This window comes from Rhinolophus hipposideros, assembly GCF_964194185.1.
Source record: "Rhinolophus hipposideros genome assembly, chromosome: 14".
Classification (NCBI taxonomy): Eukaryota; Metazoa; Chordata; class Mammalia; order Chiroptera; family Rhinolophidae; genus Rhinolophus; species Rhinolophus hipposideros.
In genome coordinates this window covers 50,620,346-50,635,213 of record NC_138060.1, presented here as the reverse complement: position 1 = coordinate 50,635,213, position 14,868 = coordinate 50,620,346, and the positions used below count along the sequence as shown (strand labels likewise).

Genomic DNA, 14,868 nt, shown 5'->3' with positions numbered 1-14,868 from the left:
GGCAGCCATAAGGTCATATCCCACAGGTGTAACCATCACATGCCTACCAAGTGCTTCTGGGATTGAATAGAGGCTGCTGGTTTAGATAAGAAAGAAGCTGGCATTGGTAGACAGTGTTTTGTGCTCATGTGTGGAAGTTTCTATAAAAGCTGATTTTTATCTCTGTCTTAATTCAGGCCAAAGGACGTAATGATGGCTTATTCAGTTCATGATATTGGAGCTTTCTCTGGGTGCCTGGAGCACTTGAAGAGGCCATAGAGGAGCTATGTCTGTAGGCAGGGCAAAGACCATTCACATCAGAAGGCTCAAATCCTCGCCCGAGAGCGGTATTGTCTTACAGCTGCAGGAAGCCCAGCCTGGACCTTTATTCATCCTTATGATTCAGCCATATATGCCAGTATTCTCTTCTGGAGGCATTAGCTAAACCAGTGCCATCTTAGCTTGTTTGCATATGTGGATGTTTATCTCAGTTTGTACCAAGACCACACCTAAAATGAGGAAAGCCACAAACACCTATTAATAATATTGAAGGTGAAAATAATTAAGAGTGGGGACCTTCCACCCACAATTCTGCACACCTCACCTATGGGCTATTGGTAATAGCTCTGTTTATACCTGTTGTGGAAGATCAGTAACTTTAAAAGTCTGCAGTGCTTTGTTGCTTCACTAAGGAGCTTACAGGTTGAGATAGTTAGTTACTCTAGAATAGGGACCTGCAGGTTATGGCCCATGAGTCAACTGGCCTGATGCCTGTTTTATAAATAAACGTCCATTGGAACTCAGCCACGCCCATTCATCTGTGTATTTTCTATGGCTGCTATTGCACTGCAATAGCAGAGCTAAGTAGTAGAGCAAACATAGGGACAAAAAAGCCTAAAATATTTACTCTCTGGCCCTTTACTGAAAAAGTTTGCTGACCTCTGCTCTAGAAATATCAAAGTTCCTCTGAATCTCACCATGAGTTTTTCTCTGAGTCTGTCAAGCCCTTTTTTTGTGTTTGTGTATTTCTCCTCTCCCATCCCCAGCCTACAGACATCTCTTTTTCTCTCTCTCTCTCTAGTGGCAATAATATGGAACTAGAGTATACTCCTAATTGCTAGCTTTTGAGCACTTACTAGGTGCCAGGTATTGTGCAAAGTCTATTCATGTGTTGACTCAGTTCATCCTCGTAACAGCCCAGTGACACAGGTACCTTCACCTCTTACAGATGAAACGTTTTAAAGGTGGAGTCTCAGGGATAAAAAGTGGCAGAGCTGAGATTTGCACATGGGCGATTGGGCCTCTGACACCTGTGCCCATGGCCATAGCTCGTAGCTGCCTTGCAAATGTTGAGCTTTTCTCTCCCTCTAAAAACCTAACCAAATTATGTGTATGCACTTATTACAAGCCTGTTTATTTCAAGGTACATGATACAGTGATGGTAATGGTAAGTCAGTCTTGAAAACAATAAGTGACGAGAAACAAGGTTGGGGGATGGGGGTGGGCAGGAAAGAACTCGAGGCTCAAAGATTCTGGGCTGACTTAGTTGCTAGAGTTGACCCTTCAATTTAGCTCTGAACTTCTTGACAGTCAAATGATGAAGGACGATACAGGCATTTATATGATTTTAATTAAAATGAGGGGTAAAGTACCTGGTTAGTATTTGTAAGCTTTTCTTAGCATTTATCTCAATTATTTCCAAAGCGACTTCTGTGGGACTAATTAATGTATCAGGATTAGTCACCCAAGGGGAGTCTTTTATTGTGTGTGTGTAGCAAACACCTCCTTTTTCAGGATGGCTGTACTGGGCATGCTCACCAATAAAGCCCTTAGTACTGGGCGTGCTCACCTCAGTCTCTTTTGCTTCATGAACCCATAACCTAAAAGTATTGTCAGAGGGGTCCCTTCTGAGAAAACATTTGTAAAATTGTGAACCATCACACACACACACACACACACACACACACACACGTATACACACACATAATGAAGCATTATGACGAGAACACTCACATAACCACCATCCAAGATGGGAATTAGCATATGGCTAGAACCCTAGAAGCTTCCCAGGTCTCCTTCTGGATTATACTCCACTTCTTCCCAGTGTCCTGACTTTCATGGCATCAGTTTGTTGCTTTTCTTTATATTTTCACCACCTATTGTGTATCTAGACTTTATAGTTTGTTTTTGTCTGTTGCGAATTTTCTATACAGGGAATTGTACGGTCTGCAGTTTTCAGTGTCCTGCTTCTTTCACTTAGCATTATACGTCTAAGATTCTTTGGTGTGTTGGGTGGAGCTGAAGGTCTTCCATTTTATTGCTTTAGAGCAAATGTTTCTCAACCTTTTCTTCATTGTTGCCCCCTAAACAGCCTCTTGAGACATTTTTTTCTAATGGCCCAGCCATGAAATTTTAATACCTGAGATGTGCCATATAACTGTATATATAAAAAGAATAAGATTTTTTAAATCTATACGAATCAATTTCCATCTCCTTGGGGTGCTATCCACCACACTGAGAATGCATACTTCAGAGCAGGGTTTCCCACCCTCAGCACTATTGCCATTTTGCACCTGATAATTCTTTGCAGTGGAGGCTGACAGTGTAGGGTGTTGACCACCATCCATTGGCCTCTACCCACTAGAAGCTAGTAGTGCACTCCTTCTTCAGTTGTGACAACCAAAATATCTCCAGACATTGCCAAATGTTCCGTAGGGGAGCAAAATAACTCCTAATTGAAAACCACTAATGCTATTGATCGCAAACTGAGCATTGATTATTGAATACAAAACAGGAAATAGTCTGAATGTTTGACAGTAGGATGTCAAGTCAATGATGAGGCATTCATGTCCAGCAATTGCCTTCATTACTGCCCTGGACATTTTGCATAACATATTAAGAGGGGAAAGTAATGTTATAACTGGTGTATACAATATGATATCAGTTTTGAGAACAGAAAACAATTTCTGTATATTATTTGTATATATTTAGGGTGTGTGTGTGTGTGTGTGTGTGTGTGTGTGTGTGTGTGTAAATCTGGAAGACTGTGCCCAAATGCTTACAGTGGTTATCTCTGGATAATGGAATTAACAGATATTTTTTTCCACTTTCTTTCCATTTTTCTTCATTTTCTAATACATTACCACAGGAATATATTATTTATGTGATTAATGTTTAAAGTATCTATTATACAGGGTTGCCCAAAAATTGTATACACATGACTTGTATTCATCTTTTGTTATCAGTATATATTGAGTATAATAATTTTAATACAGTTTTTTTCCCTTCTTAAAACGTGTATACATGTTTGGGGCACCCTCTGTATGTTATAATGGAGACTATCACTATAATCTAAAAACTATCATGGTAATTTTTGTTTTCTTTTTCTTAGTTCTCAGTTATTATTCTGAGTTGCTTTTAGGAAAATGAGTTTTGGGGGCTGATGTTGGTGATATTTGTGACAATCATTAAGGCTTGTCCTATCAATACATATACTCAGGTATTTTCCCCAAACAAAAACTTGCATCAGAATGACTACATTGGCATCTCCTGATTTTTTTCACCCTCTTCTTTTCTAATTTGCAGGTTGAAAATGAATATGGCAGCTACTTCACCTGTGATTATGACTACCTGCGTTTTCTGCAGAAGCGTTTCCGCTACCACCTGGGTAATGACGTGATTCTCTTCACCACCGATGGGTCACAGCGGAAGATGTTGCAGTGTGGGACACTGCAGGGGCTCTATGCCACAGTGGACTTTGGACCAGGTCGGTGTTTGTAGTAACAGAAAATCCAGCGAAGGCCATGCATGCTTGGGATGTTCATTTGGTCAATTGCTCTGTTTGATTGCAGCTGTTTTTTTACGTGGCGTGAGCAGGTTGAATGAGATGCCTCACATTTTCCTTTATCGAGTAACAGGTAAAATAGAACAATGAATAAAGCCCCCCTCTGTTTCAGAGATTATTTTATTTCAGCTGATTTAGCCTCAAGAACAAGAGCTCCATTTTCATGACTGATGTAGCTAGCCTGGACCCTGGAGGACTGTTCTCTTAGGGGCTAGTGGGCTCAGGAGCTGTTGCAGCTGTGAGAGGCTCTACTCTGAGACAATTGCCTTTCAGACTCTGGGACACGCTGCTCTTCAATGCTCTCCCTGTCCCGCCAATCATGGCTAGATGCTCGGGGCTGTATCTTGGCCATAGGGAACTCTGCGGTCAGCTGGGTTGTGTTGGCCTGTCAGCCCAAGAGTGCAGGAACTTACCTTACACTTCCATTATCTTTCCACATAACTCATAACACTATGAACTGTCATGGGCCGGAGGTGGTTTTGGTAGATGCTATCGTCCTCCCTGACTCGTCAGTGCTGTATAAGCTACTGAGGTTCCACAAATGAAAGTTCTGGGTGGGCGGGCAGTGTGGCTAGGATGCTTCTGACTATGATAAACTTCTGGCTATAATTAAGAGAGTCTTCATTAGGGTGAGAGCAGCTTTCATAAAGGACATGACAGTGAAATGCAATGTGCAATCCTGAAAAGGATCCTGGACTGGACTTTTTATATATATATATAAAATTGTACTGTGTTTATTTACAAAATGCCCTTGCTCTTAGGAAAAACACACCCGAAGTATTTAGAGGTAAAAGGCCATAACACCTGCAACTTATTCTGAAATGACTCAAAAAAAAGTATGTAGGGCGGTTGGAGCTCCATGCTCCTAACTCCGAAGGTTGCTAGTTCGATTCCCACTTGGGCCAGTGGGCTCTCGACCATAAGGTTGCCAGTTCAATTCCTTGAGCCCCACAAGGGATGGTGGGCAGTGCCCCCTGCAACTAAAATTGAACACGGCACCTTAAGCTGAGCTGCCGCTGAGCTCTTGGATGGCTCAGTTGGTTGGAGCGCGTCCTCTCAACCACAAGGTTGCCGGTTCAACTTCACAAGGGATGGTGGGCTGCACCCCCTGCAACTACAAGGCAACTGGACCTGGAGCTGAGCTGCACCCAACAACTTGACTTGGAAAAAAAAAAAAAAGTCCTGGAAGTACACACTGTTCCATAATAAAGTCCTGTTCCACTTCCCCAATAAAAATCTTAAAAAAAAAAAAAAAAGTATATCTATAGGAAGAGAAACTGATAACGTACATATGATAAAATATTAACAACTGGGGAATCTGGGTGAAGGGAATATGAGTTTTTTGTACTATTCTCATAACTTTTCTATAAGTTTGAAATTATTTCAAAATAAAAAGTTATTATACCCAACCCGCCATAAAAGTTCAGCTCTCGATAAAGACCCCGAGGAATAAGACTCCATGCACACTGCACGTCCAACACTTGTGTTCTCCAGAGAAGGATGTACAGGAGACTGAAGTTGCATTTTTAAAGAGATTCTTTTACATTACCAAAAAGGAAAAGAACAGGCTTTAAGTCAATCGAGTGTTTCTAGAAACATGGTACGTTGCTCAGAGTATTTGGTGATGAAATAACTCATCAACAAAGAGTTACACAGGAAGTGGCATGCTGGTTTCCTCCTCCTTTAGCACACTTCCCATCACAGTGATGAAAAGCACAGTATTTTTCTGTAGGGAGGAACAAATGGAAGATTATTACAAGTTTGTTGAATCATTATGCATATGTGGGGTGACAGCACAATTGCTTTGCTGTGGGTTGAAGGACAGACCAATGCAACGTCAGTGTACCTGGGGCAGATGGGCCTGTGGCAACATCAATCATTTGTGTGGGGGAGGGACATTGGCTGGGGGTCAGATCACAGGAGAAGGCTCATGAGAAGAGTAACTAAAGACGTGAATGCCCCCTAATGCTTAATTGTGAGAAATTTACAGCCGTAAGATAAATGAGATTCTTTCTTTCCTTTTTTTTTTTTAAAGATTTTATTGGGGAAGGGGAACAGGACTTTATTGGGGAACAGTGTGTACTTCCAGGACTTTTTTCCAAGTCAAGTTATTGTCCTTTCAATCATAGTTGTGGAGGGCGCAGCTCAGCTCCAGGTCCAGTTGCCGTTGCTAGTTGCAGGGGGCGCTGCCCACAATCCCTTGCGGGACTTGAGGAATTGAACTGGCAACCTTGTGGTTGAGAGCCCACTGGCCCATGTGGGAATTGAACCGGCAGCCTTTGGAGTTAGGAGCATGGAGCTCTAACTGCCTGAGCCACCGGGCCGGCCCCAGAGTACATTCTTTCTTGATCAGCAGATTCTCTCCTGAAAGCTGGCCTTACAGAGAAGCCAAGGCCTATCCTGGAGCAAGTGGTAATCTGGAGGTCATGGCTAGTGGCATTTCCCCTGTGGGGTATCTGCTATGGGAAGTAATCATGAAGTTTGGGGCCAGGATATCCTCTGCTCTGGTTGGGGAGACAGTATTTATGTTTACTCTTTCACTGATGTAAGGCAGCTATGACCTCTTTGTGAAAAAGCTCTTCCTGTTGTGTTTTTTTTTAATTAAAGTTTATTGGGGTGACAATGGTTAGTAAAGTTACATAGATTTCAGGTGTCCAATTCTGTATTACACAGATTTCAGGTGTACAATTCTGTATTACTATTCTTCATTTTAGAGGAAGAAGGGAGAAGAGAAGACATGGGAAGACAACATACAGGCATCCTAATGGGATATGTCAGAAGGAAAAATGGAGAGCAAGTGGTCTGGAATGGCTGATGATGTACGAATTAAAATTCAGAGGATACTCCATTATTCAGGGATAAACACCATTAGACCACAATCATCTCTTTGACTGGTTAATTAATTGGCACATATTTGTGGCACTATTATTGTGTGTGACACTGTGGGGGCTGCAAAGAAATATCTGCAGGCCTGCTGGTTTCCTCTTGTTTTAGCACACTTCCCGTCACAGTGATGAAAAGTACAGTGTTTTTCTGTAGGGAGGAACAAATGGAAGATTCTTACAAGTTTGTTGTAAGCATTATGCATATGTGGGGTGACAGCATAATTGCTATTGCTGTGGGTTGAAGGACAGACCAATGCAAGGTCAGTGTACCTGGGGCAGATGGGCCTGTGTGCAGGCCTGTCTTGTGGGGGGGCGCATCTGGTCAACCAGATGTCTGTGTGAAGAGAGCCAAGCACAATATGTGTCCGGGCGATGAAGAAACCCAGATGAAGAAACAAGCCCGTGAAGTGAACTCCCAAGGCAATGCCATCAGGAAAGGCCACGAGGACCTCTACAGAGAGGAAGCAACATTTTATGGTCCCCACACATCCATTAAATGGATGGTCTGAGTCCAGCCTAAAGCTACCTTGGAGGTGTTCTAGGCCCATGGGAGCCTGAGGACAGGCCGTGGCCTCAGGCTCAAGTCCAACAAAGGGCTCTTTTTACTGAACTTCTTGTCTTTTCCAGAACTGACCTTTCTTCTCCCTCTTGTTATTTTCAGGTGCCAACATCACAAATGCTTTCCTAATCCAGAGGAAGTATGAACCCAAAGGACCCTTGGTAAGAACTGGGAGTGAGGTGTGGAGAGACTGCTTGTACCAACTTCACAGGTGTTGGGAGAGAGAGATTACATGCTGTGGAAGGGGAGGAGGAAAGCCTTGGTTTTTCTGGCTCCAGGCTCAGCAGCTGATGGGATTGTGGGGACATCACCCTGTGGACACATGAATGACCAACAGCAATGCTCCTATTTGAAACTGAGGCCCTGCACTGGAGTGCAACAGAATGGGGACTAACGCGAATGTCCTGCGTGGCCCCAGGCTCTGCTCTTGCACACTTCATCCCATTTGGTCCTCATGACAACTCTCATAAGTAGTAGTATTGTCTCCACTTTCAGTGAGGCTCAGAGAACATGTCACTCGCTCAGGGTTGTACAACTGGAGAGTAGCAAGGCCAGAATCTGAGTCAGATCTGTGTTTCTTGAGAGCTCTTTGTGACAGAGCGTCTCCATCTTTAATATGCTTATGAATCACGTAGGAATCTTGTTAAAATGCAAACGTTTTAAAGTTAAATTTATTTGGGGTGACGTTGGTTAATGAAATTATTAAAATGCAAATTTTGATCTTCTGGGGTTGGGCCTGAGATTCTGCCTTTCTGACAGGCAACCAGGTGACCTTGAGATGTGGGTTTGCTGAGTAGACTTTGAGTTGGAGGGCCCTGCGGCATGCTGCATAGGCAGCTAGGAGGAGGGGGAGCTGGTGGCAAGGTCCAGGCAGGTGTATATAGCTCATCCACCTACCACTCTGCTCTTCTCTTCCCTTCTCCACACTCGTTGTTGTTGTAACTCGGCCCAGTTTTAGGGGTTATGTCTTGTGCCTTCTCTGCAGCAAGTCAGGCTTCCCACCTGTGTACAAACCTTTGTACAAAACAGCCTTTTCTGAACATGGTCACTGCTTTAGTGAACTGTGCAGAATCCACATTCACAGACTTTGGGTGGAGCTATTTCCTGAGATGAGATGGCCACAGAACATGTCCAGATTTCTTTTTCCTTATCTAGATGAAGGGCTTGGCATGTAATGCCCAAGAGAAACATGAAGTGCTTGGGGCCTGCTTTGCAGAATATTTGGACAAGTTTACCTCACTTTAAGTGAGCCTGAGATCTGAAAATCTGGATTCACCTCAAGGGTCAATTTGGAGCTGATTATATTATAACAGTATTTTGCCTCCCGACTCTTTTGCCCAACAAACTTTCCTACCATATATAAACTGGGGATTGATGAACAAAATTTTGGTGCATGTACAACTATTCGGGAATACCCGTATTGTCGTATTGTTGGTGCCTGAGAACCGAGTTTGGGCAATGCTGTTATTGGAAGTCCTCGTTGGTCCCCCAGCTCTGGGTTAAGCAGCGCATGTCAACTCCCTTTTCCACCTGTCCCTTGGTGGAGACCTAGGGCAATAGCTACAGGGAAGCCCCAGCATTTGATGGTCACAACTTTATTCTAAGCTCCACATCCCTTTCTCTTTTTAGATCAATTCTGAATTCTATACTGGCTGGTTAGACCATTGGGGTCAACCTCACTCGACAGTTACGATTGAAGCGGTAGTGTCCTCTCTCCATGATATTCTTGCCCGTGGGGCGAATGTGAACTTGTGAGTCTTAATTTCTGGAGGGGAAGGCACCCTGCACATCTGGGAGCTCACAGTGATATATCGTCTGTTCTCCTGTTTCCTTGTAGGTACATGTTTATAGGTGGAACCAATTTTGCCTATTGGAACGGTAAGAGCAATTTAATATCTGTTTGTAGATGCTCATACTAGAAGGTTTCCGGTGCTTAATTTTGGTGGGTGCGCCTACAGACAATTTTTATTTTCTGATTTTGTCTTCTCCTAAATTTTCTAATATGTAAGAATTGCCTATATAATTTAAATCATTTTTCTTTTTGAAAAATTTTAAGGGACATAAATTGTGCATTTAGTTAGAAACCTTCTTGTTTTAAACCAGGCTGGCTGGGCAGGCCTCAGTCACAGTGTCTGGTGATGATGGCTCACTTGTGCATATGTTCTGCTCTGGGGTTGTTGTTTTTTGGTTTTAAACTTTTGCTTTGTTGAAAAATAACTCACATACCATAAAATTCATGATTTTAAAGTGTACCATTCAGTGGTATTTAGTTATACAACCATTACTACCATCTAATTCCAGAATACTTGTGTCACTTCAAAAAGAAACTACCCAAGAAACTACCCACTCTCCCTCCTCTCAGCCCTGGGCAACCATTAGTTTACTCTCTCTCTCTTTATGGATTTGCCTATTCTAGACATTTCATATAACTAGAACCATACAATATGTGGTCTTTTGTGTTTGACTTCTTTCATTTAGCATAATCTTTTCAAACTTCAACCAGTACTTGTATCAGTACTTCATTCCTTTTTATTGCTGAAACAATATTCCATTGTATGAATGTAGAGCATATTGTTTATCTACTCATCAGTTGATGGATATTTGTGTTGTTTCCACTTTTTGGCTGAATAATGAATTGACATTGATGTATAAGTATTTGTTTGAATCCCTTTCAGTTCTTTTGGGTGTATACCTAGGAGTGGAATTGCTGGGTCACATTGTAACTCTACGTTGAGAGTTTGAGGAACTGCCATAGTATTTTCCAAAGCAGCTGCATGATTTTACATTTTTATGTGTTTGGTGTGTTTTTTATGGGAATTTTTTATGGGAAAAATTATGACAAAATTCTGTACATAGCCATTGATTTTTACAAATACAAATCATGCAATATTGGCCTTTCTCTAAGGCTCATTCCCCACCTCTCTTCACATCTGTATTTTTCTCTCTGAATCATTGAAGATGTCCTACTGTAAGTTTTGGAGGCTTAGCTTGGGCCTAAATCTCCTCGGATCTATAATTGGATACTATCTGTGCTTAAAGAAGTTTCTCTTTTGAACTGCTGTCTTTTGTGCAGGGTGGGGTGGGCTAGGAGAATGCTTTGCTTACACATATTGTTTTTGTTTTGTTTTTTTTAAAAAGATTTTATTGGGGGAGGGGAACAGGACTTTATTGGGGAACAGTGTGTACTTTTTTCCAAGAACTTTTTTCCAAGTCAAGTTGTTGTCCTCTCAATCTTAGTTGTGGAGGATGCCATTCAGCTTCAAGTTGTTGTCCTTTCAGTCTTAGTTGTGGAGGGCGCTGCTCAGCTCCAGGTCCAGCTGTCATTGCTAGTTGCAGGGGGCACAGCCTACCATCCCTTGTGGGCTGAGGAATTGAACTGGCAACTTTGTGGTTGAGAGCCCGCGCTCCAACCAACAGCTATCTGGGAGCTCAGCGGCAGCTCAGCTCAAGGTGCCATGTTCAATCTTAGCTGCCCAACATCCCTTGCGGGACTCGAGGAATTGAACTGGCAACCTTGTGGTTGAGAGCCCACTGGCCCATATGGGAATCGAACCGACGGCCTTTGGAGTTAGGAGCATGGAGCTCTAATCGCCTGAGCCACCGGTCTGGCCCACACATATTATTAGTGTTATTACAATTATTAGAGCCAAGAAATTGAGATATTGCAAACCTCAAATGTTCTGCTTAAAAGGTACTAATGTGCAAGTTTGGTAACCGAAGTTTTAGATTATCATTTCTGTGTGTCTGTCTTCTTGTTAGAAACAGTTAAGACTTTGGGATGCCTTTTTTCATTTAGTAGCTAGGAATTCCAGTCATCCAATCCAGGAATGAAGACCGATAATTTTTGGAGCTTTGCTATTCATGATATAATTTTTAAATATCTTACTGTCCTACTTAAAACAATACAGTCTTCTTTCTAAAAATTTAGACAATATAAAAGCTACCACTGAGAAAATAGAAGTTGTCTTTAATCCTCTCCCTGGCTCCTGACCCTGCCATAATTAAAAAAAGCCTCTTTTCTCCCTCTGTGTTCCCATTTAGTCCTCATCTCGGTTACGATTATCCACCCACTTTACAGATAAGAAAAGCAGGATACAAAACAAGTCCACATGTTTCCCATCCAGCTGGCAAGAGGTGGAGCCTGGATCCAAACTCAGGTCTTGGAAAGCAGGTCACTACCCTTTGGATAATCCCTTGCAGCTGGAAGCCCCTGCGCCAGCCCCCTAATCAGCATTTCTTATAAATGCCAGGCCTCTCTGACTCGTCCTGTGGCCTGGTCTCTTTTGGGAAGTGAGGGAGGGCCAGTCTGTGCTTCTTAGAAGCTGTTCTTCAAGCCAGCTTCCCAGAGCAGAGCTGTGAGAGTAAAACATGAGCTCATTGCTCATCCTATCCAAAGTGGGTGCCCATGCTCGTTGCAAGTACGCGTACTGCACCGTGCCTGTGTGTGTCCCCATCTGTCGTTCATCTGTGTGAGCGCCCCCTACGGACACCAGGCTGTCCTGCACTTCTCACACAACGCGGAGAGCTGAGGAGTGGTCTTACTGTTTCTTTGCCTTTTTACCTCACACTCACTGACGTGGCGAGAGGAGGCTTGAGGGAGCAGTGGACACTACAGTGGTCTGAAGACATCCAGAGAAGGATTCTGCTGATGGAACTAGAACAAAGACTCGGTTTGCCAGTCCATCCTTTAACCCACGGGCCAGCTTTCCAGCCTGGGTTCCCTTGGCCTATAAAGTTTGCTTCCGAAAGATATTCAGTTCACCTTGGCAACCACTTATAGAGGTCCTCTTCGGTCCTGGCTCGGGGCGGGGACGCGGGACGCATCACTCCCGTCAATAAGGCCACACCTACTTCTAAGCGGCACGCCGTCTAGTAAAGAGCGAAAGATGTAAGTTACTAACACGGAGCAGCACACTCACTACCACTTTAGAACTAGAGAAGGGATCACAAAGAAGAAGGTGAGCTCCTTGCAGAAAAGGATGTGGTTTTCTTTCTTTCGATTTTTTTTTTTTCATCTCACAGCAAAGGATGTGTGTTTTATCACATGTATCCCCAGAGGTGGGCAGACCTGTTGGTAGGCAGCTGTCTCTGGTTAATAAGAAGGAGGGGAGGGGGGGAGGAATATGACTGGATGAATTCAATTGGTTGAGTGGCTTAGGTATTTCAAAACGTAGATTCTGTGCAGAGAACTAATGAAAAAGAGTCTTTACGGGGATGATCTGATACTTGGCATGGCTCTCCTGTCAACTTCACCACCAGCAGGATCATCCAAGGTGGCTCCATCATTTGTGAGCTGTGGGACTGCGCGAAGGAATTTGTTACTAAATCATAGGTGAACACTCAGGTTTTGTGCCTCATTTACTTAAAAACTAGGTTGGATATAAGATTATCCTAAGATCACTTTATTCTCACACACTTGGCATTGCAAAACGTTCTTCGGAGTAGAAGAGAAAGGGGTGGCACAGAGCCTTGCTGGTCCGCAGATAGCAGCATCAGTGTCACCTGGGAGCCTGTTAGAAATGCAGTCTCAGGTTAGAAACCCCAGACCTGCTGACTCAGAATCTCAGGCAGGGTTGAGGAATGTGTTTGAACAAGCCCTCCATGTAACTGTCATGCATGAGTCCATTTTCTAAGTACTAGCATAGGACTACTGCCCAATATTGCACACAGTCTCTTACCTGTGAATATCATCTGTTTCAAGGTTGAGGGCCTCCGTTCTAGGCTGTGCCCCTTGGGCAATAATTGTAAGACCTTTTGCTTTTCTAGCCTTTTCGTATAGACAGTCTTAACATTATTTATTGGTCTCTGTTGCATGTCCATTTCCTGGAAAACAGGGAGATCACCCAGCAGGAAGTTTAATGGGTTGTGCTCTCAGGAGCACACAAATACCTAGAAGAGAGTGTGGGAAGCAGGAGTGAGCAGAGGAAGACGCTAAACTGTGATGCAGTTTCAAAAGTGGCTCAGCCGATTCTAGAGGAGCTCTGGAGCTGGGATGGCCCTTTGAAGCAAGGGGACTGGGTTTTTATATCCCCACATTGGTCAGTTGTTGGCTATGGGCTATCCTGAGAGGGTTGTAACCAAGGGCAAGGCAGCAGAGGCCGATGACCAGAGAGGGATACATCTGAGAGCCATCAGCAGCCAACACTCCTTTCAGCAAGGGGGACTAATGAGTGCTTTGGTACTGATGGGATGTGAGAGGCACAGCACGGCACCCCCTACAGTCAACGCAGACATTACAAAGGCCTGAAGGTTACATCTGAATCTCTGAGTTAATGTCAGCGTGCAGTCATCTCCCACTTTGTTTGGTCTGATTACCCTCAGTCATTTTCTGCCGGTCCGTGGCCCAGTCACCTGTGCGTTCACCACTGACCTTTTCTCAGCCACAGGGTTCGAGGTCATGAAAAAGTTCACAGCTTGACAGTCCAAGATATGGTTCATGCCATAAGCCCTGCCATGACTGGTTGTGAGACGTTGAGCAGGTTTTGTGAGGAGGTTCAGATTCCCTGCTGACTTAGTGGCAGTGATGTCTGCTGCTGTCACAGCTGTGAGCTTCCACTGAGTGGATGGTGAAAGTGCTCTCTAGACTCAAAGATGCTTGGCGAGGGCCTCCTGTGGGAAGAAACTCATTTCTCTAAACCTTGCATCCTGAGTTACTTAACCAATTGGTTCAAATGTGTCCTTTATTTTCTCCCTCCACAATACTGAGCCCATGAATCCCAAAGAACTTGTCCCAGGTGAGGGCCTGCGGTAGTAACCAGTGGCACGTTTGTGTCTTCCAGGGGCCAACATGCCCTACCAAGCACAGCCCACCAGTTACGACTATGACGCCCCCCTGAGCGAAGCAGGGGACCTCACCCAGAAGTATTTTGCTGTGCGAGACGTTATTCAGAAGGTGAGTGCTTTGTATGCGTTGCGGTGGGCTGGTCTTAGAGCCTGCCTTGGGCTCCCTGTGCTCTGTAGACTTCCTAAAAGGACAGATGAAGGGAAGCATCAGATAGACTTGGCCTTGACTCTTGTTCCCCACCTGATTAAGAGTGAGCCTGTGAACAAGTTAGTCCAATAGTCTATTCATTGGTAAAACTGGACAGACAGCACCCGGTTGTGTCATAAGAATTAAAAAGAACCTACGTTAAGGTATCCAGTGTAGTCCTGCCACACGTTGTCCAATTAGTGGTAGCCATTCCTATTGTTTGTACTAAAGGTAAGAAAATGTGAGTCCACGTAAATAGCTGTGCAGGAGAGAAAATCTGTGAACACTGGAAGCATGGTGCAAATGTGAGCTGTCAGCAATGCTTCAGTTTTCTATTTGGGGCAGCGTTTGCTGTTTCCTTCTGTCCTACCACCTGAACTGCTTAGTCCTTTTGACGGTGTGACCTTTTGAGGCATCTAAAGCACCCAGGTGGGGTTTCCTGTCTCTCCTGTGGGTTTAAAAAAGAAAAAGAACCCACAGTTTTTCTGCTCAGTCACCTGAGTTTTGAAGTTAAAAAACAAAGGTTTTCTGCCTGTAAATGGTATGAACTTTTTTTTGTTTTAAATATACTATAGTCTCGATATAAGCCTAAGTGTTAAAACCTATATTATGAAATAGGTTAAACATACTG

General features: G+C 43.7%; 1 protein-coding gene across 2 annotated transcripts in view; it reads left to right on the top strand.

The window, feature by feature from the left end:
• The window catches only part of GLB1 (galactosidase beta 1), an 82,878-nt gene that overhangs the window by 24,920 nt on the left and 43,090 nt on the right, over nt 1-14,868 (top strand). For both annotated transcript variants that reach the window (XM_081072439.1, XM_081072440.1), the window contains exons 6-10: nt 3,565-3,745; nt 7,370-7,428; nt 8,897-9,018; nt 9,105-9,145; nt 14,047-14,159. In XM_081072439.1, coding sequence (XP_080928565.1) covers nt 3,565-3,745; nt 7,370-7,428; nt 8,897-9,018; nt 9,105-9,145; nt 14,047-14,159 — 516 coding nt within the window. The remainder of the gene's footprint in view (nt 1-3,564; nt 3,746-7,369; nt 7,429-8,896; nt 9,019-9,104; nt 9,146-14,046; nt 14,160-14,868) is intronic.